This window comes from Oncorhynchus kisutch, linkage group LG11 (genome assembly GCF_002021735.2).
Source record: "Oncorhynchus kisutch isolate 150728-3 linkage group LG11, Okis_V2, whole genome shotgun sequence".
Classification (NCBI taxonomy): Eukaryota; Metazoa; Chordata; class Actinopteri; order Salmoniformes; family Salmonidae; genus Oncorhynchus; species Oncorhynchus kisutch.
The window spans coordinates 32334519-32356854 of NC_034184.2; the positions used below are offsets into that span (position 1 = coordinate 32334519).

The 22336-nt window shown below is 42.7% G+C and overlaps 1 protein-coding gene and 1 long non-coding RNA gene across 3 annotated transcripts in view; one reads left to right on the forward strand and one right to left on the reverse strand.

Moving 5' to 3' along the window:
* Positions 1 to 22336, reverse strand: part of LOC109899756 (phytanoyl-CoA hydroxylase-interacting protein-like) — a 40808-nt gene that overhangs the window by 3368 nt on the left and 15104 nt on the right. Inside the window, exons 1-4 of one of the 2 annotated variants that reach the window (XM_020495262.2) lie at positions 17269 to 17779; positions 5040 to 5236; positions 3787 to 3961; positions 3525 to 3642 (exon numbers count right to left, since the gene is read on the reverse strand). In XM_020495262.2, the coding sequence (XP_020350851.1) occupies positions 3525 to 3642; positions 3787 to 3961; positions 5040 to 5204 (458 nt within the window). In that variant the 5' untranslated portion in view covers positions 5205 to 5236; positions 17269 to 17779. Of the gene's footprint in view, positions 1 to 3524; positions 3643 to 3786; positions 3962 to 5039; positions 5237 to 17268; positions 17780 to 22336 lie in introns of those variants that run through there. The other variant, XM_020495260.2, reaches the window with a different exon arrangement.
* On the forward strand, positions 16272 to 21322 carry LOC116376210 (uncharacterized). The gene is made up of 3 exons (XR_004211616.1): positions 16272 to 16513; positions 20893 to 21021; positions 21100 to 21322. It is a non-coding gene; the product is annotated as an uncharacterized LOC116376210 (long non-coding RNA).

Consider the following 22336-nt stretch of genomic DNA (forward strand, 5'->3'; position numbering starts at 1 on the left):
ATAACAATCAATCAATAGCTCTGACCAATCCCCGAGGTTTGTAAGACCATGGGTATAATAATAATTAGTCAAAGACTCAGCTTATGCAAAAGGTAAGTACAGTTTAATCAGAGAACGTTCTAAAGTCAAGAAGGTATCCTATGCACATACATACACACAAACATAAGATATCCTATGCACATACATACACACAAACATAAGATATCCTATGCACATACATACACACAAACATAAGATATCCTATGCACATACATACACACAAACAGAAGGTATCCTATGCACATACATACACACAAACATAAGATATCCTATGCACATACATACACACAAACAGAAGGTATCCTATGCACATACATACACACAAACAGAAGATATCCTATGCACATACATACACACAAACATAAGATATCCTATGCACATACATACACACAAACAGAAGGTATCCTATGCACATACATACACACAAACAGAAGATATCCTATGCACATACATACACACAAACATAAGATATCCTATGCACATACATACACACAAACATAAGATATCCTATGCACATACATACACACAAACAGAAGGTATCCTATGCACATACATACACACAAACATAAGATATCCTATGCACATACATACACACAAACAGAAGGTATCCTATGCACATACATACACACAAACAGAAGATATCCTATGCACATAGGATACCTTCTGTTTGTGTGTATGTATGTGCATAGGATATCTTCTGTTTGTGTGTATGTATGTGCATAGGATACCTTCTGTTTGTGTGTATGTATGCACATACTGTCTCACTACCCAGCCGACAGAGATTAGGGAGACCTTGACCTTGAGACGTACTCCTCGTTCTCTCCCAAATCTCTAGTCAGGTCGGCACTGAATTTTGCTCAGACAGTCTGTGTCTAAAATACCATAAAGACAAACATTAGCTATATTGTTTTACCCTAATTCTGACTAGGACTACACATTTATTGATTATGATTTTATACATTCTAATCAATTCCATACAATTATATGTTTCAGGGTGGAATATTCTAATCATTCAATTAACAGATAAATCCCATTTAACAAAAGGCAATGTTCCTGCGTTCGCGGATACTGCATTCACAGTAAACACTGCATATGTCAGCTCAATTGACAATACCTTTACATTTTAACACAGCTCTTCCACGACACATCCGTGATACGGATAGAATCCAGCCCCTAGTTAATGCAAATTGCTCCTAATTTTTATGCTTGGTAAACAGACACCTTCTGTTGCACTAGACAGAACTCAGAAAAAAACAACAGACACATGGATTGTTTTCGGAAAGATCTCTGGATGCCAACAAATTAATGGCAGAAACTTGAAAAAAGCACAGTGCTTCTGAGGAATGTATAAATTGGCAGTCAGATCTCCTATGATGCAAATCTGAGCTCCAAATGCTTCAGTTATTGGTGTAATTACATTGGTAACACTTTAAAAGGTTATCATGATAACCATAATTGTCTCTGTCATGGTAATTATCAAATTATTCAGGTCCCACCCAGGTCATCATAGCAAAGGCCTCATTTTACGGTCCTTCACCATGCTACATCACAGAGAAATGAAAATAAGAGAAGATAAAACTAGAGAACAGAAATATCTCTTATCTCCCCCCTCCAAAAAAATACCTAATCGCTTAAGACACATCAGCAAACATTTTAAAACACAACAGACTCATCTCCTCTCGGTCTCGTTCACTCCGTGTCTCTCTATCTTGCTTTCCAGTCATGTTAGTCTGCCAGGTGTTTGCTACACACTCCGATTCCTCTTTTTCAGAATACACTTTAAAAGGCTTTGCTTTTCCGAGCACAATGCTTTTTCTTAATTTATTCCAGCAATTACAGCGGTAGGTTTGAAATTATTTGGAAAAATCCAATGCATGTGGTCATTGGGAAGGTAATTTGTTCCAGTATATGCGCAAATGGAAAACTTGAAAAAAAACATTTATACTTGTGTAAACTTGTGTAAGCTGCTGTTTTGTAAAATAGTAATTTGGAGGTTTTGTGACCATGTTACTCTTCTAGTTAAGAATGCAGAAAAAAATACAAGTAAATAGATTCCAGAACTGTTATGTTACTGAACTATAATCTGTATAATATAATGTAGCAGAGTTTATGAATGGATTTGGAAAACTAATACGATTTCTGCCAACACTTTTTTTTGCAATAATACCCTTCTGTTGAGCTTGGGCAACTTTAATGGGGGCCACAAAAAAATCAGAACTCATCGTGAGGGGCCACAGTGGCTAGCGGGTCTGCATACCCACATCCATACCCACACATGCAGTCATAGCCGGCCTGAGCCTTTTGGGGACCTTGCAAGCAAAACATTTTAGCGGCCCCCCTCTTAACAGAGGAGAGAAAAAGTTCATTTCCTGCAATTCTACGCATTTTCCATGGGGAGGAGAGAAGATTTTGCAGCTTTATAACTCATTTCATGCAGTTCTACTCATTTTGCAGTTTTTAATATGATATCTGAGTGACAGCAACTAAACAAATCAATGGAGGCCCCTGGTCGGTAATTCGAACATGATTACTACAAGTTTAGATATACAGTATGGCTAAACTAACTTGCCAATCAAAAATGGATTTGCTGATATGGGCTAATTGAGTGACTATCAGTGACATAACAATAAGAAAACTGCTGATTCACAATCAAATTCCAATTGTACCATTTTGGGGGAGGGGTATTGATCCACGGGCCTACAAAAGGGGGGGCTGCCAGTTGCCCATCCCTAACTCCCCAAATACACAACTAGCCCTACTGATCCACGGGCCTACAAAAGGGGGGGCTGCCAGTTGCCCATCCCTAACTCCCCAAATACACAACTAGCAGATATTCTTTGTTGTTGTACTTCGACCCCAATTGGTAGTTACAGTCTTGTCCCATCACTGCAACTCCCCTACGGACTGGGGAGAGGGGAAGGTCGAAAGCCATGATTCCTCCGAAACATAACCCTGCCAAGCTACACAGCTTCTTAACACACTGCTTGCTTATCCAGGAAGCCAGCTGGCGACCGAGGTCAGCTAGCAGGCGCTCAGCCCACCACAAGGAGTCACTAGAGTGAGATGAGACAAAGAAATCCCGGCCGGCCAAACCCTCCTCTATCCCGGACGACACTGGGCCAATTGTGCTCCGCCTCATGGGTCTCCCGGTCACAGCTGGCTGTGACACAGGCTGGGATCGAACCCGGCTCTGTAGTGATGCCTCAAGCACTGGGATGCAGTGCCTTAGACCGCTGTGCCACTCGGGAGGCCCCTGCACATGCAGATCTGAGCATATAAAAAATGCTTCAAACCATAACATCTGGACCCTTTCCCTTGAGCTTTGAAGAAAGCATATGACAATTTCAGTTGAAAGGGAAGGCGGTATTAGCAAAGATCATGTGCAGCCCTATTTATCTCCATATTACGTGATCCCACTTGAAAATGTCTACATACAGTATCATAACATCAGAATAAATTGCGGGTTGTTGTGCAGACATACGTACCTGGCCTGGTCAAAGTACTCTTTGTTCTGGTTCCTGTAGAACACAGAGAAGCGCAGCATCCTCCCTGCGATGACCTCAGCCTTCTCCAGCAGTTGGGTTAGATGCACCGTGGAATAATCTGGAAACAGGGGTTCGGATTAGCCATTAGCCAAATATAAGAGAGAATATAGCATGTCCATCGTATTAAAGGCAGAAGGTTTTAGGGATATATCTATAAAAAATAATGTATTAAAAAGCTTTGTTTCCCTGCCCCTTGTCTCACCGGCGGTGGTGAACTCTATGATCTCGCTCCACTCTGACACAGCGTAGTCTCCGTCGGTCTGTTTGGAAGCTGTCTGGACGGCCACAGTGTACTCTGTACGCGGGCTGAGGAACCAGTGACCCCTCACCGTCATGGGCAGAGGAACCGCCTTCGCCACCAGCTTAGTGGGGACATCCTGGACGGGGACACAGACAGAGTGCTTACACGTAACATACACAAAGCTTACAACTCTACACACAAACTCTGCATTAACACATTGTTCACTGTTCAGCTGCACAAGCAACATATCATATGTATCAATGGGAGTAGGCCTCCTTATATACATATATATACACACTTTAATGCCACATACACACCAAAACAGAAACTCAGCATAAATACACTTCTCAGTGTTAAGCTGCTCAAATGACACATGTATAGACTGTAGCATCCCCTTATCCCCATGTCCTCAAAACGTATTCACTGTATACTATGGAGCCTAGTATTACACTTCCTATCTCCTCCATCTATGCATTAGCTGCAGGACATTGTTTGGGCCCGCACACCCTGCAGTATTACACCAGCCCCTGTGTAGCGACAACAGCAGTACATTAATGCACAACATCGTCCCTGCATGCTGTAATGAAAATAACTGTATGCGGTCTATATTCACACAGAGAATGGGAAGAAAAACACTTCCTTTAGGGGGCTTTTATGGTCACTACACCCATAATGTGAGCTGGGAGTCTGATGAAATAGGTCTGTAAGATTATACATTAGATCCATTCGATTAACGGTTGAAACAGCAGCCATCTTGTGCAATTAGTCTCTGCTAGTGTTATGTGATATCATTAGTGCTAGTAGAGTACACAAGGTTATCTGGTGTTAGAGAGTGTGTGGGAGTGTCAGTTCTGAGCACTGGTAAAAGGTTACACCTGATACACTTCTTGTTTGGAGTAGAAAGGTTACAATGTGGGTAAATACTGGTTGATGTTCTAGCTCTAACTAAATTACTTGCTTCATCATGTAGAAATAATTTGATAGACAACTTCCCGCTCAAGGGAGTTTTTCCCTAGCCACTGTGCTTCTGCCTCTCCATTGCTCACTTTTGGGGGTTTTAGGCCAGGTATCTAAAGCACTTTGTGACAAATGCTGATGTGAAAAGGGCTTTATAAAATACATTTGATGGATTGATTGTATTACAGAATTAGGAAATGTCTGAGCAATTCCTTTGAAATAGCCTAGTTGTTGTTGTTGTGTATGTGATAGGTTACCTTGTGTTTGAACTTGTTGGAGTTCTTGTTCTCCTTCTTATTGAGGTCAATGAAGTAGTGAGTGATGCGCTCCTTGACACGGGGCTCCATGTCCCAGCAAATCTTGAAAGAGTCACATGTGATGTTGCTGATCTTGATGTTCTGAGGGACAGGAAGCTCCTCCATCTCTACGATGCCGCTGTCCTGGGATTTATTACCTGTGGCACAGGGACAAAAGGAGTGGTTAGGCTTTAACGCTTTCACATTTTACTTAACTACTGATGTTTATTTTCTTGAGACAGCAAATATATCAAATATGGCTGGCCCTACAGTCCCCTGCACTATAGGGTGCACTTCTGGCACTCAGCTGCCTCTGTGCTCTGTGGAGCACTTACCATAAAGCAGGGAGCTCCACCGTGTATCTGTTGTCATGGCAATGCTGCAATCCCTTCAGATTACAAGCACATACAGTATTAAATATTTCAAACGCTGGTGATTATCGTGACTCAACCCAACACAGATGGATCTCTTAATAAAGTCTTGCTTTTTTTCTTTCATGGGGGGACATTTTTATTTATACACAAAGAAAATGTAAGTAGGAGATGCTCTGATAAGCCTTTCAGTTAGGGTCTGTCAGACCATGTTCTAGTCCAGCACAGGTGTACGTGGCAAGGATTGGACAAATTCATAATTTCCTAATTAAATGTATTGTCAGACACCTTTTGGTGCTATGTTTATGAAAATGTAATAACACAAATACTTCTATATTTCTTAATTCCATTCTTTAGTGTGTATTGTTAGATATTACTGCACTGTTGGAGCTAGGAACACAAGAATTTCACTACACCCACAATAACATCTGCTAAATACTGTGTGTATGTGACCAATAATACTTGATTTGATGTGCATGTGCACACCCCCTCTCACACACTCCCTCTCTCACACTCCCTCTCTCACACTCCCTCTCTCACACTCCCTCTCTCACACTCCCTCTCTCACACTCCCTCTCTCACACTCCCTCTCTCACACACACACACACACACACACACACACACACACACACACACACACACACACACACAAATACAAATAGCCCTATACACCAAAACAAGTGAGTGAATAAGAGCTTTGTAACATGGCCATGAGCTTAGAATCCACTACACACAAAAAAGAAACACTCTTGGCATGGCAACAATATGTTTTCTGTGCAAGCTCTAAATACAATAACTAGATGCAAGAATGTGGAATTCTGGGGTAATGCACAGGACACAATAAACAATGGGAAAAGCAGCAGACCATGGAACTCCTATCTCTGACCATGAGCTCTGAGGCTGGATGATAATTGAGTATTTCCACAAATTGGGTCAGGTTTTTCTCCCTATACACACACACACCATGGGTGTAACAGTTTCACCATGTTAGATTGACCATTCATATGGAGTATTTACAATCATGTCAAATGAATCATTTATACTGAGGTTATTGAACTAGGCATGACAAAATGCGTTTCTGCCAAGGGTCACCTTTCAACCCAGGTCGTCTGTTCTGTGCTAAACAAACTTCTGCCAAGCCAGTTGAAGAGTAGATATTTTCCTGAAAAGTAGCATATTACAATAAAACTGAGACACACTACTGGGACAACATACTCCCTTGACAAATGAAAGCAGGGGAGTGTAACTCACAATAACCCTTGTAGAAACAATTGTCTATTTTTCCTGTAGGCCCCACCCACTTTTGTCCTAAAGAGTGTTTAGCTGATTAACAGGAACAGTGATCTTTACCTCACAGAGGTCTCTTTTCCTTAGTGCCTAAGCTGCTCAATGAAAGAATGTACAGTAGTACCAAACAAAATGAATGAACCTGCCCCTAGGTAGAGTAAAGTAGCAACAGGTTGTAGACGTAGCAAAGTGGGTGGCAGTTAGCCTAGCGGTTAGAGAGTTGGGCCAGAAGTCACTGGTTGGAATACTTGAGCCAACAAGGTGAAAAATCTGTTGGTGTCCTTCAGCAAGGCACTTACAGTCTCAAACATGGAGAGGTTGAACATGTCAGTGAAGACACCTGCCAGTTGGTCAGGGCATGCTGGGAGTACACGTCCTGGTAATTCGCCTGGCCCTGCGGCCTTGTGAATGTTGACCTGTCCTTCTGGACAGACTGGAGAGGTGGGTTGGCCTCCAGCCCAGTTCTAAATTGGTTATTGGACGTATTTAAAATCGGTCAAGAGTTTTGTCACCCTTGGTGATCATAACTCAGAGAAAATAGATATCACGTGGCGTTCCACAAGGTTAGATTTTGGGCCCGGTACTGTTCAGTTTTATATATGTTACTCCTTGGCAGCGTTATCAGAAAGCACAGCATTGATTAACTTTACATTTCTGTGTCATCCGAGGATTCTAAACCTATCTTTTCTATTGCCTCTTGGGAGAGGCTGCTGACATCAGCCTTGCTGCTACTGATTCTTCACTCTTCTCTGTCACTGACTGCTCTGCATTGGCCTTGCTCATCAGCTGTGATACAGATGCCTGATCCATCTATTGACTAAGATCATGAGTGCTTTCAGAAAATGTACTGTAGCCTATCCATAGGCTGCTCACCTACACTTGTTGAGGGATACCCAATGAATGTTCATATGCATTCCTTAAAGCATAGATAAGTAGAACAAGGAGCTGTAGTCAATGACTAGCATTCTCACATAGGTGTTCCTTTTGGCCAGGTGTGAAAGGGCAGTGTGGAGTGCAATAGAGATTGCATCATCTGTGGAGCTGTTGGTGTGGTATGCAAATTTGGGTGGGTCTAAGGCTTCTGAGATAATGGTGTTGATGTGAGCCATGACGAGCCTTTCAAAGCATTTCATGGCTACAGACGTGAGTGCTGTGGGTCAGTAGTAATTTAGGCAGGTTACTTTAGTGTTCTTGGGAAAATGGACAATGTTGGTATTACAGACTTAGCTCGTCAGCTGTTTACACTAATGCCACCTCATTAACCTGCAAATAGACGCATTACACTGACACAGACATGGTATGCCTGACTAATGCAGCCAATGTTTGCCCACATAACAGCTTTACACACTGCTTTAGTTACAATAATCGAATCACACATACTGTGAAAATGGAGCCGGAGGGGAGGGGTGCCATGCTAATTTGTTTGTTTTTAAGAAGAGTTCTTCTTCAATGAGTTACTACTATAGACACCCGACTAGGCCCAGATCCCTGTGATTTGCTGGAAAAGGAAACAGAGGTTTCGCGGAAGGAGATCAGGGTGCCTTGTGAGGATCACGCAATGAGTGGCAAATCTGCCCTTGCCTTCCATCCTGCTAGCTAACGTTCAATCGCTGGAAAATAAATGGGACGAACTGAAAGCACGTATATCCTACCAACAGGACATTTAAAACTGTAATATCTTACGTTTCACCGAGTTGTGGCTGAACGACGACATTAAGAACATACAACTGGTGGCTTATACACTCTATCGGTAAGACAAACAGCAGCCTCTGGTAAGACCTGGGCCTATGCATATTTGTAAACAATATCTGGTGCACGATATCTAAGGAAGTCTCAAGGTTTTGCTCACCTGAGGTAGAGCAAAACCCGTAGACAACTCTCTAGGTAGATAGTGTGTTCATCTGTATTTATCGTAGCTGTTTACATACCACCACATACCGAGGCTGGCACTAAAACCGCACTCAATGAGCTGTATTTTGCCATAAGCAAACAGGAAAACACTCATCCAGAGGCGACGCTCCTAGTGGCCAGGGACTTTAATGCAGGGAAACTTAAATCAGTTTTACCTCGTTTCTATTGGCATGTTAATTGTTCAACCAGAGGAGAAAAAAAAATTCTAGACCACCTTTACTCCACACACAGAGACGCGAACAAAGCTCTCTCTCGCCCTCCATTTGGGAAATCTGACCATAACTCTATCCTCCTGATTCCTACTTACAGGCTAAAATTAAAGCAGGAGGCACCAGTGACTCGGTCTATAAAAAAGTGGTCAGATGAAGCAGATGTTAAACTACAGAACTGTTTTGCTAGCACAGACTGGAATATAGGGATGCATGATATATCAGTGAACATATCGGAATCGGACGATATTAGCTAAAAATGCCAACATCGGTATCGGCCAATGCCTAGTTTAATAACGATGTGCAAAACCAATGTCAAAGCTGATGTGCATACCTACAGTGTATAATGTAATGACATCATGTAAAATGCTGCGCTATACGTGCAACACAGCATACATAAACCAGCCCACAATGTCTGCTGTGTGGATCGAGCAGTCAACAAGTCGAGCAGTCATTTGAAAGAGTAACAAAATTTCAACGAGACAATGCCAAGGCGAAATCGATTAAAGCCAAGATAATGGCTTTCATTGCCCTTGACAATCAACCATTCTCTGTTGTGGGTGATGTTGGCTTTCGCCGACTGGTCGAGCACCGGTTAACACACCCAAGTGCATTATTTTTCAGATGTTGCTCTACCGGAGTTACACAGTAATAGCGTCACTGCTATTAGCTTCACAACATACATACTACGGAACGCCGCTTGGGTCTTTGCGTGTCAAAAAAGATACAGTAGCACTGTCAAAGCTGTACAAAAAAGTCTGCAAACAAGCAAACACCGGCCACGAACGACGTGTTTACAATACCGCATTGGTAATTAGCATAATTTGTTCAACCGCAACTTCTGGTGTAGCTAGCTTTAGCTTGGTACCTAGCTGGAACCAATACAACCAGCCTGAAAACGATGACCAGTAGAAACTGCAGTCATTTTCATTATTCTTAGCAATGATTTTGGAATCCTTGTGAGTAAGTATTAGCTAGGTTAGCCACTTGTTGTTAGCCTATTGAAATGTAACTTCAGTTCATGAAAATAAATAGCTGGCCAGCTACCTAACCCTGTTGCCCAAAGCTAACATTATAAGCAGCCATCTAGCTTCATCTGGCTAGTGAGGCTCGACCGGACCGGGTTATGTGTTGTGAAGCTAGCCACAATAAGGATTAGGCACAATAGCGGAATTTGCGGTTTGCGTTCAAAATAAAAGTATGTCATTGACAGTGATGCAAATAAATACAAATAGTAGAATTATGCCATACTTTTATTTTAAAGGCTAACCACAAAGTCCACTATTGTGGCTAATCCTTATTTTGGTGTGTGTGTGTAACATTTATTTAACTAGGCAAGTCAGTTAAGAACAAATTCTTATTTACAATGTTGCCCTACCCCGGCCAAACCCGGACGATGCTGTGCCAATTGTGCGCTGCCCTATGGGACTCCCAATCACGGCCAGATGTGACAGCCTGGATTCGAATGCGGGACTTTAGTGACGCCTCTTGCCCTGAGATGCAGTGCCTTAGACCGCTGCGTCCATGTGTGTATGTTAACTGTTCTAGAATGCTTTAAAGGACGCTACATGTTTTTATATCAGTTATCGGTATCGGGATTTTAGGCAAGGAAAATATCAGATATCCGTATCGGCCATAAATGTCATATCGGTGCATCACTGCTGGAATATGTTCCGGGATTCTACCGATGGCATTGGAAAAACTTATTGATAAGTCCTCGATGCACTTATCAATAAGTTCATCAAGGACGTCGTCCCCACAGTGACCATACGTACGCACATACCCCAACCAGAAGGGTAGAGCTGCAGTTTTCAAGGAGCGGGACTCTAACCCGGAAGCTTATAAGAAATCCCACTATGCCCTCCGACGAACTATCAAGCAGGCAAAGCGTCAATAAAGGACTAAGATCGAATCGTACTAGACCGGCTCCGACGCTCGTCGGATGTGACAGGGCTTGCAAACTATTCCAGACTACAAAGGAAAGCACAGCTGCGAGCTGCCCAGTGACACGAGCCTACCAGACGAGCTAAATAACTTCTATGCTCACTTCGAGGCAAGTAACACTGAAACATGCATGAGAGCATCAGCTCTTCCAGACAACTGTGTGATCAGACTCTCTGCAGCCGATGGGAGTAAGACCTTTAAACAGGCCGCAGGGCCAGACGGATTACCAGGATGTGTACTGCGAGCATGTGCTGACCAACTGGCAACTGCCTTCACTGACATTTTCAACCTCTCCCGTCTGTAATACCAACATGTTTCAAGCAGACCACCATAGTCCCTGTGCCCAAGAACACTAAGGTAACCTGCCTAGATGACTACCGACCTGTAGCACTCATGTCTGTAGCCATGAAATGCTTTGAGGCTGGTCATGGCTCACATCAACACCATTATCAACAGAAAACCTAGACCCACCCCAATTTGCATATCGCACCGACAGGTCCACAGATGATGCAATCTGTATTGCACTCCACGCTGCCCTTTCCCACCTGGACAAAAGGAACACCTATGTGAGAATGCTATTCATTGACTACAACTACAGCTCAGCGTTCAACACCTCTAAGCTCATCAATAAGCTAAGGACCCTGGGACTAAACACCTCCCTCTGCAACTGGATCCTGGACTTCCTGACAGGCAGCCCACAGGTGGTAAGAGTAGGCAACAACACATCGCCACGCTGATCCCCAACACAGGGGCCCCTCAGGGGTCAGTCACTTCCTGTATTCCTTGTTCACTCATGACTGCTCGGCCAGGCACGACTCCAACACCATCATTAAGTTTGCTGATGACACAACAGTGGTATGCCTGATCACTGAAAACGATGAGGCCTCCCTATAGATGGAGGTCAGAGACCTGACCGTGTGGTGCAACAACAACCTCTCCCTCAAAGTGATCAAGACATGATTGTGGACTACAGGAAAAGGAGGACCGGGCACTTAGTGGAGCAAGCTGAGAGCTTCAAGTTCCTTGGCGTCCACATCACTAAGAAACTAACATGATCCAAGCACACCAAGACAGTCGTGAAGAGGGCACAACAAAACCTATTCCCCCTCAGGAGGCTGAAAAGATTTGGCATGGGTCCTCAGATCCTCAAAAGGTTTTACAGCTGCACCATCGAGAGCATCGCTGCCTGGTATGGCAACTGCTCGGCCTACGACCGCAAGGCACTACAGAGTGTAGATCGTAGAGCCAAGTACATAACCAGGGTCAAGTTCCTGCCATCCAGGACCTCTATAACAGGCGGTGTCAGAGGAAGGCCCTAAAAATTGTCAAAGACTCCTGCCACCCTAGTACCGGAGCGCCAAGTCTAGGTCCAAGAGGCTTCTAAAAATCCATAGGACTCCTGAACAGCAAATCAAATGGCTACACAGACCATTTGCACTGCCCCCCCTCCATATGCCGCTGCTACTCTGTTATTATCTATGCATAGTCATTTTAATAACTCTCCCTACATGTACATATTACCTCAATTACCTCGACACCGGTTCCCTCGCACATTGACTCTGTACCAGTACCCCCTGTATATAGCCCCGCTATTGTTATTTACTGCTGCGCTTTAATTATGTGTTATTCTTATCTCTTACTTTTTGGGGGGTATTTTCTTAAAACTGGTTTGTTGGTTAAGGGTTTGTAAGTAAGCATTTCACTGTAAGGTCTTCACCTGTTGTATTCGTTTGATTTGATTTATTAGGCCTAGGTTTAGAATGAACTGTGATACTGTAGCTGTGCTAAATGGTCAACTATGTCTAAGTGACACACACAGCTTGTTAAAATATCATATCTTTGTTTCCAAAGAGGCTGATACTATTGGTAGGTAGGTACTTCCTTAGCCATATTCGATTATTTTACACCTGCTAGACTAAATGGGCTACCAACTGTGTAGTCAACCATGAAATTACATACGGTATTTTCTTCTGACAAATAATAGGCCTAAATGCATGATCCTTTTGATGTGATTTTCACAGTCTGTGGAGCTTCTTTACTTTCTCTGGCCCTCTCCCCTGAGAAATACAGAGAAATTGGAGCTGGAAGAAAGATGGTCAGGTGATGATGTTCTGAGTTCAGACAGACAGTGTTTGAATTGGTTTGAAATCAGCAGCAGCACTGGCTCCTTTTGCCTTCTCCCCAAGGCCCTCCTGTGGGGCTACAGTCTGCTCAGCCCGGACTCACTACACCAGGGATCATCAACTATATTCAGCCACGGGCCAATTTTTTCTTGAGCAGAGGGGTCCGGAACATAATTAAAAAGAAATTGACCGCAAGAAGCCCAAACAGATATGTTTGACTAAAGCAATCATTTCAAACCTTGCTTACATTTGTATATGATCACGTCATGTCTCTATTATGCCTGGGAATACTTTGGAACAGATTTCTCAAACTAAAATCACTCTGAGCTGATTTCCTGGTGTTTTTTTTACAGTCGTATGTCCAACAATAACAATTCCACACAAAAAAAGACCTGCGGTACACTGTACAGTACACCAGAACATCACTCATTATAACAGCGTCTAGAAACTGATCCTATGGATTAGGCAGCCTACACAGAATTCTCACTAGAATTGAGGACCAGGGTACAGCCAAACCGGGCCTAGAAGATCCTAATCCCGGTCAAGGTGAGACCAATGAAAATGTAAAGCTAGCTACAGGCGGCCCAAACCCTAACCTTTTTCTTAACCTAAGTCCCCTAACCTGCTATGTTACATCTTTTAACCTGCTGGTAACTTCTCCTAACCTGCTACAAAAAAAATTGTCCTCTATGCTATGACAGTTAACATTAACAACAAAAAGTAATCTCATTTTGTGATCTCATCCCTGCCTGTCGCTGACATCTTTCTTCACGCACATGCGAGGACTTTTGCTTGCTATAGTATCTGCTGCTCGTCCGGACATATAAGGAAACAAGTAACAAGGACAAAAAAAGATTCCCAGCAGCATTTACAATCTACAATCTATCTAGTGGGCAATGTCTCACTAACTATAAACTTTAATCTTTAACTTTAAAGCTCGGGCCTGTTAGCTAGCTAGTCATGCGCTATCGAAGCACTTGCACAGGTACACATCTGCATAGCTACTTGAATTAGCTAGGCCGTTAATGAGAAGTGCAATAATTTACCCCGCAGCTAGCAAGCTTGTGGCACAATCATTTTCAGAGCAAAAAAATTTGGCATTCAATAACATTGATCTAGAGAGCTAAGGGGGTGCACGTTGTTTATTATAATCAAATCAAGTTTAGTTATATAGCACATTTCAAACATGAATGCAATGCAATGCGCTTCACAGGAAAAACAAAAACTATGAAAATACATACATAAAATATTTACTTCACAAAAAACAAAAGAGGATAAAAACTAAAAGAATAACAATAAAAACTGAAAGACTAAAAATCACTAAGGAAAAGCAAAGCTAAAGAGGTGTGTTTTAACCCCCCAGGTTCTCTGACAGGCTAACGCTATTCCAGAGACTGAGGGCATAATAACAAAAGGCTGCCTCCGTGCCTCCTGGTCCTAGGCTTTGGGGTAATTAAAAGGCCAGTGCCAGAGGACCTGAGGGACCTACTGGGTACATAACTTTCGTGGATTTATTTAAAAACCAATAGGAAGATCTTAAAAGTAATTCTAAAACTCACAGGCAGCTAGTGCAGAGACTTTAAAACCGGTGTAATGTGTGCTCTCCGTTTGGTCTTGGTCAGCACCCGTGCTGCAGCATTCTGTGCGTTTTGCAGTTGACCAATGGCCGTCTTGGGTAGACCAGACACGAAAGCATTATAGTAGTAATAAAAGCATGGATGAGTCTCTCTGTATCAGCCTGAGATAGAAATATATTTTGGTCACATTCCTAATGTGTGATTCAAAATTGAGTTCAGAATCTAAAATGACACCTAGGTTTTTTACCTGGTGCTTTATCTTTATTGCCCATGAATTATAATGTGCAGCCAGATGCTCTCTGTGCTTTGGCTCCAATAATAAGTACCTCGGTCTTGTCTTGATTTAGCTGGAGGAAGTTGTGAGCCATCCAAGTATTTAACTCACTAATACAGTATAATTTATCTATGGAGCTAAAATCCTCTGATGACACAGAAAAGCAAAGTTGTGTATCATCTGTGTTGCAGTGAAAATCAATGCCGTGCTTTCTGATAACGCTCCCAAGGGGTAACATATATAAACTGAACAGTACCGGACTCAAAGTCTAATCTTGTGGAACGCCACATGTGATATCTATTTTCTCGGAGTTATATCCACCAAGGGTGACAAAAAAAACTATTGACCAGTTAAATAGGTCCTAAGCCAATTTAGAACTGGACGGAGAGGCCAGCCCACCTTTCCTAGCCCTAATTTATGGATTTCACGTGACTGGGAATACAGATACACATCTGTTGTTCACAGATACCTTTTAAAAAAAAGTTGAGGTGGATCAGAAGCCCAGTCAGTACCTGGTGTGACCACTATGTGCCTCATGTGGCATGACACATCACCTTCGCAGAGTTGATCAGGCTGTTGATTGTGGCCTGTGGAATGGTGTCCACTCTTCTTCAATGGCTGTACGAAGTTTCTGGATATTGGCGGCAACTGGAACACTCTGTCACACACGTCGATCAAGAGCATCCAAAACAAGCTCAATGGTTGACATGTCTGGTGAGTATGCAGGCCATGGAAGAACTGGGGAATTTTTATCTTCCAGGAATTGTGTACAGATCTTTAAAGACATGGGGCAGTGCATTATCATGCTGAAACATGAACATGAGTTTAGGCATTAACTCAGAATTTGTATGGCCTGTCCCTAAAAGCTGTCTGGGTTTAAACATCTTCGATTGTACAGAAAGTGAATACCTTAATCAATTAATAGTGTCAGTATTAGATTACTTCCCAAGCAAGTGAATATTGTTTGTCTCCTCGGCTATAGAAGGTTTTGGCTCAGCCTCGATGTCAAAAAAACGTAACAATGATATTCTCGTCTTTCCCGGGCATTTTACAGCTTGTTTCTAGCATAAAGCACCGCGGACCAATGCGCTGTTATAGATCACTTCATATAATCTGATGTTTTTTTTATTTTTATATACACTACCATTCAAAAGTTTGGGGTCACTTAGAAATGTCCTTGTTTTTGAAAGAAAATCATTTTTTTTGTCCATTAAAATAACATCAAATTGATCAGAAATACAATGTAGACATTGTTAATGTTGTAAATAACTATTGTAGCTGGAAACGGCAGATTTGTTATGGAATATCTATATAGGCGTACAGAGGCCCATTATCAGAAACCATCACTCCTTTGTTCCAATGGCAGGTGGTGTTAGCTAATCCAAATGGATAATTTTAAAAGGCTAATTGATCATTAGAAAACCCTTTTGCAATTATGTTAGCACAGCTGAAAACTGTTCTGATTAAAGAAGCAATAAAACTGTCCTTCTTTAGACTCGTTGAGTATCTGGAGAGTCAGGATTTGTGGGTTCGACTACAAACAAGAAATAAACAAGAAACTGAAGATCTCAGTTGGGGTGTGAGTGGCTCTGCAGAGAGATGGACCAGGCTGCCTGTCTACCTCCATCCGGCAAGAGGAGCCATTAATCTGGTTTAAAACCAGAGGGGTGTGAAGTCTTCCACCATTGGGGATGTCTATCCAACTGGGGTAACTGCCCACGTGAGGTGGCCCTGCCCAGGTAAGGAGACCAATAAGTGCAACAAGATAGGCTACACTGTCTAGGATTTCTTCAGAACCCCACATAATAGATATGCCTGTCTTGTCTAACTGTATATAACCTCGCTGTTATTTTACTGCTGCTCTGTAAAAAAAATATATATATCGCATAGTATGCATTTGTTGAAGCTAAATGTTTAAATTCAAAACTCCCTATCATCATGTTTAAGCCAATATGACGCAAATGTTGATAAACATTTGCAAATCAATTGAGGTACACAACACACTACCCGCCTCTCATTACCGAGAACCACTATACCGGATTTTGGCAGGGTCGTTAGCATTAGGGTTAAATGTTTTGCCCAAACCTAGCTCATATTCTAGACATTGGATTAAAACCAGGCTACTGCGTCCATTAGGTGACCATTTGGACTGAATAGGTTTGTAGGTGCAACAGTTTTAAAATTCACAATTTACCGCTCACATGCACATTTTTGCATAGTAAAAACCAATGATGTACCGAATATCAGGTAGCTAGGTATATTTAGCTATGGAAGGTTTTCAATATGGCTGAAGTCATCTGCGTAAACTGCTGACCTGTACACTTGCGTGTAATCTTAGCACAAGCTAATAAATTAGCTAAGGTCCTTGGCTGCTATTACGGGCCGGTTAGATTCACCGAAATTTGGGGACACTGCCACGCTGCTAATGTATAATACATAGAAACACCAGAACAGACGTGTCGCTGTTAGATCCAGAGAAAATTCTAGACCTTACCTTATGCATTAATTCAGTACACTCCATTCTCTGTCAATTCAATTTTCTTGTCATTATAATCCAAATTTGCGCTGACTCTGATCAACACAGTGTCACGATACTTTTCAATCTTTTTCCGAAAAGCTGAAGTCGCCATCCACAAGTAAAAATCAACAGGGTTGCCAAGAAGCATCCAGGTAACGTTAAAACGACGCCATCATAATGATCATTGCTTGCTTGCGCGACCTGTGCGCAAATCAAAATAAAGCGGCTTGCTAACTTGGTTGCCTATGTGATAAAATGAAACTGTTTTCAACATGTCAACTGTTTCATAAAAAAAAAAAAGATAAACGTTCAATCAGTACTTAGTGAATGAATGGACAGCTTAGTAGGCCACCAAGCTGTCCACTTAAATGGTGTCAAATTGAAGTAACAGGGTTCGTAGCGTAACGGTTAGCGTCACTGGGATTTGAAAGATATTTTGACCATTCTCTTTCGTGTATAGTTCTTGACACCTGCTCACATTCCGGACACCGGCGAATGCACGCACGGCGTGTGCTTATTTTTTTAAATGTCTTAGATGTATGTAAAATAGCCTTTGGGTTCATAAGGCATCGTTGAGTGGCAAGGAACAGGGAGCGTGACGTGTACTAGTAGTTGTGCGCGGGTCTTGCTACTACGGAGCAGAGAACCGTGGCGAGACCAACTCTCAAGACGACGTTGTCCTCATTCATCAGATGCACGCCATCCCTACCGTACAAATGGATGCGATAAATTGCACAGGTTTTATTTATTTATTTATTTAACCTTTATTTAACCAGGTAGGCACAGGTTTTAAACGTTTCTCCTTTTCAGGCGCAACTTTCTGTCATTTGAGAAGCTATGATTTACGCATATTCATATGCACACAGTACATCGTACACTATCAGTAGCACTTATGTATGTTCTGTTCCAAATCTGTGAGTACTCCCATCTGTTTTCATATTTATACACTGCTCAAAAATAAAGGGAACACTAAAATAACACATCCTAGATCTGAATTAAATATTCTTATTAAATACTTGTTTCTTTACATGGTTGAATGTGCTGACAACAAAATCGCACACAAATTATCAATGGAAATCAAATTTATCAACCCATGGAGGTCTGGATTTGGAGTCACACACAAAATTAAAGTGGAAAACTACACTACAGGCTGATCCAACTTTGATGTAATGTCCTTAAAACAAGTCAAAATGAGGCTCAGTAGTGTGTGGCCTCCACGTGCCTGTATATGACCTCTCTACAACGGCTGGGCATGCTCCTGATGAGGTGGCGGATGGTCTCCTGAGAGATCTCCTCCCAGACCTGGACTAAAGCATCCGCCAACTCCTGGACAGTCTGTAGTGCAACGTGGCGTTGGTGGATGGCGCGAGACATGATGTGCTCAATTGGATTCAGGTCTGGGGAACGGGCGGGCCAGTCCATAGCATCAATGCCTTCCTCTTGCAGGAACTGCTGACACACTCCAGCCACATGAGGTCTAGCATTGTCTTGCATTAGGAGGAACCCAGGGCAAAACGCACCAGCATATGGTCTCACAAGGGGTCTGAGGATCTCATCTCGGTACCTAATGGCAGTCAGGCTACCTCTGGCGAGCACATGGAGGGCTGTGCGGCCCCCCCCAAAGAAATGCCACCCCACACCATGACTGACCCACCGCCAAACCGGTCATGCTGGAGGATGTTGCAGGCAGCAGAACGTTCTCCACGGCGTCTTCCAGACTCTTTCACGTCTGTCACGTGCTCAGTGTGAACCTGCTTTCATCTGTGAAGAGCACAGGGCGCCAGTGGCGAATTTGCCAATCTTGGTGTTCTCTGGCAAATGCCAAACGTCCTGCACGGTGTTGGGCTGTAAGCACAACCCCCACCTGTGGACGTCGGGCCCACATACCACCCTCATGGAGTCTGTTTCTGACCGTTTGAGCAGACACATGCACATTTGTGGCCTGCTGGAGGTCATTTTGCAGGGCTCTGGCAGTGCTCCTCCTGCTCCTCCTTGCACAAAGGTGGAGGTAGCGGTCCTGCTGCTGGGTTGTTGCCTTCCTACGGCCTCCTCCACGTCCCCTGATGTACGGCCTCCTCCTGGTAGCGCCTCCATGCTCTGGACACTACGCTGACAGACACAGCAAACCTTCTTGCCACAGCTCTCATTGATGTGCCATCCTGGATGAGCTGCACTACCTGAGCCACTTGTGTGGGTTGTAGACTCCGTCTCATGCTACCACTAGAGTGAAAGCACCGCCAGCATTCAAAAGTGACCAAAACATCAGCCAGGAAGCATAGGAACTGAGAAGTGGTCTGTGGTCACCACCTGCAGAACCACTCCTTTATTGGGGGTGTCTTGCTAATTGCCTATAATTTCCACCTGTTGTCTATTCCATTTGCACAACAGCATGTGACATTAATTGTCATTCAGTGTTGCTTCCTAAGTGGACAGTTTGATTTCACAGAAGTGTGATTGACTTGGAGTTACATTGTGTTGTTTAAGTGTTCCCTTTATTTTTTGGAGCAGTGTACATTTGGGAATGTGTGCTTTTTTTTTTTTTTTACTGAAGTTGGACAGCTGTGTATAGCTTTATTAAGAACATTGGAATCTAATGGATTTAGAGCACCTATCCAATGTCAGATTTATAAGAATGTATTCTTAAAAGTTTTTTGTACTTGTTGAATTTCTTTGTATTTTACAGGTGTTTCTCAGCATTTTGTCACTTGTAACAGTGTTTGTATCAGCACTTACCAAAATTGCTATTGATGAGCTGAAGGGTTATGCAGGCTTTTGTTCAAGCCCAGTGCTACCACACCTGATTTTACTGCTCAGCTATTCATCAATACCTCAGCTGTTCATCAAGACCTTATATAGTAGAAGGTGTGGTAGACCTGGGCTTGAACAGGAGAGCCTGCATAACCCTGTAGCCCATCGAGATATAATGGCCATCCCTGAATTGTATGTACAACGTTTACTGATGAATGTACATTGATAAAAAATGGTCCACCTCTGAGGAGCCTCCAATTGATAAAACAGGACCATGTTTGCAGAAACTGTTTCTGAGCTTATGTCAATATTACATAGGTATGCTAACAGTTACAGAAATCAAGAATGCAGACAGGCTCCATTGACCTATCTATATGAGTGGCTGTCGAACACACCACCTGTTATGTTGGGTATCTGCTGACTAAAATTCGGTAATGCCTTAGTGTGGCGTGGGGAGAATGCAATACATTACCTTGTATGTGGTACAAATCACATTATTGTGGGAGCACCTCTAAAAGTATTAGGCTGTTTGAGAAGGTTTGAATCCTAAGCAACCTGCCTACACATTGTTTGATTTACAATAGACCAACATACTGTAGCTATTGTAGTCGGTCAAAGCTGTGAGCTGGAAAACCTTGGTAGAGCATGGGTGAAGTACACATTGTGGTCCTCATGTGACTTTATTTTGCTTTTTGGCTTCAGACCAATGGCTACTTCTCACTTAAAATAGGCCTATAACATACGTTTTGTGTACGTTTGTGATAAGCAGCATGCTCTGTCTATCAGTCTATACATAAGGAAGAGGCATCACTCATCTAATTTCAAATCTTCCCTGTGTCTCTGTCTTATCAGGGGCAGTATGTATTTCCTGTCACCTCATGCCACCGGCCCAGAGACACTACTTTGCGCTTTTGGAAATCCAAGACCCTGTCTGCCTCCTGCTGTGGGTCATCAGGCTCATGAAGAGTGAGAGATCACATGGTGAGAACACATCTGTCAGAAGGGTAGTTAATTTCCTGTCTTGACCTGTTGCTTAGCATCTGACTTTTTTTGTTTCAGGTGTTCTTCATGGATAGTAATAAAGGCATGGTGGGGTAAGCAGAACCAAGGGATGGGTACACCTGCCTGTTCTCTCTTTTTTTGCTATCGGAAGAAGACCACTACTCACCGCCGATGCTCCACCTTCATTCTATGGTTGCTGTCATACCTTGGTCTTAGTATTTTGTGTTTTCTTTAATTATTTGTTCAGGCCAGGGTGTGACATGGGTTATTGTGTTGTCGTATTGGGGGTTTTTGTAGGCATTGGGATTGTGGTTGATTAGGGGTGTGTCGAGTGTAGGCTTGGCTGCCTGAGGCGGTTCTCGATCAGAGTCAGGTGATTCTTGTTTTCTCTGATGGGGAACCGTATTTAGGAGTTTCACTTTGTATTTCATGGGTGATTGTTCCTGTCTCTGTGTAGTGTTCAGATAGGCTGTATTAGGTTTCACGTTCCGTTTGTTGTTTTTGTATTTATTAAGTTATTTCATGTATCGTCACTTTTTTCATTAAAGAACATGAGTAACCACCACGCTGCATTTCGGTCCGACTCTCTTTCAACAAACGAAGAACGCCGTTACAGTTGCGATTGTTTAAAAAAAACGTTTCTATTGTCTGTTTCTGTTCAGTGTTCACTATTAATAAGAAAAGTTTTCTCAATTGAATATTTTAATGGCACACCTAATAAAACATAGTCGAGCATTGAACATTCATTGTTTTGTTGTGATCCTTTTACTATACTGTATGAGTCATAGAAAGTTTGACTTGCATTAATGGAGCTGTTGGCCTGTTTGGCCCAGGCCTTGTGATACTGTAGATGTGTATGAGTCAGACAGGACTGCTTTTCAGGGTATTGTAGGTCTTCTCCCAAGCTAACCTAGTGTGATGACGATCCTTGCCTGAGGCCTAGAATGTGTTGGCTCACACAACTAGCAACAAGCAATGGTCACAGACAATTCAAGTTCAAGGCCTGTTCCATTAGATAGGCTTCGAGGTCATTGTTGTCAATATGCTCGTTAGGTAATGGAAGCCGTGAGGTCCAGCCCTGACAGACTTATGGTAAGCTAACCTAGTGCGTATAATGAGGGTAAACATTAGGTCATTAAAAATACATTTACCCATGCAACATAGCTCGAGCTCATCCAACCCAAAACGAAGCAGTGGAAAGCAGAATTTTGCCTGGGTGGGAGACAGGGAGCCCATGGAAGTACATACTGTATACATTATTTGCATTTCTGAACTGGCATGCAATATATTCCAA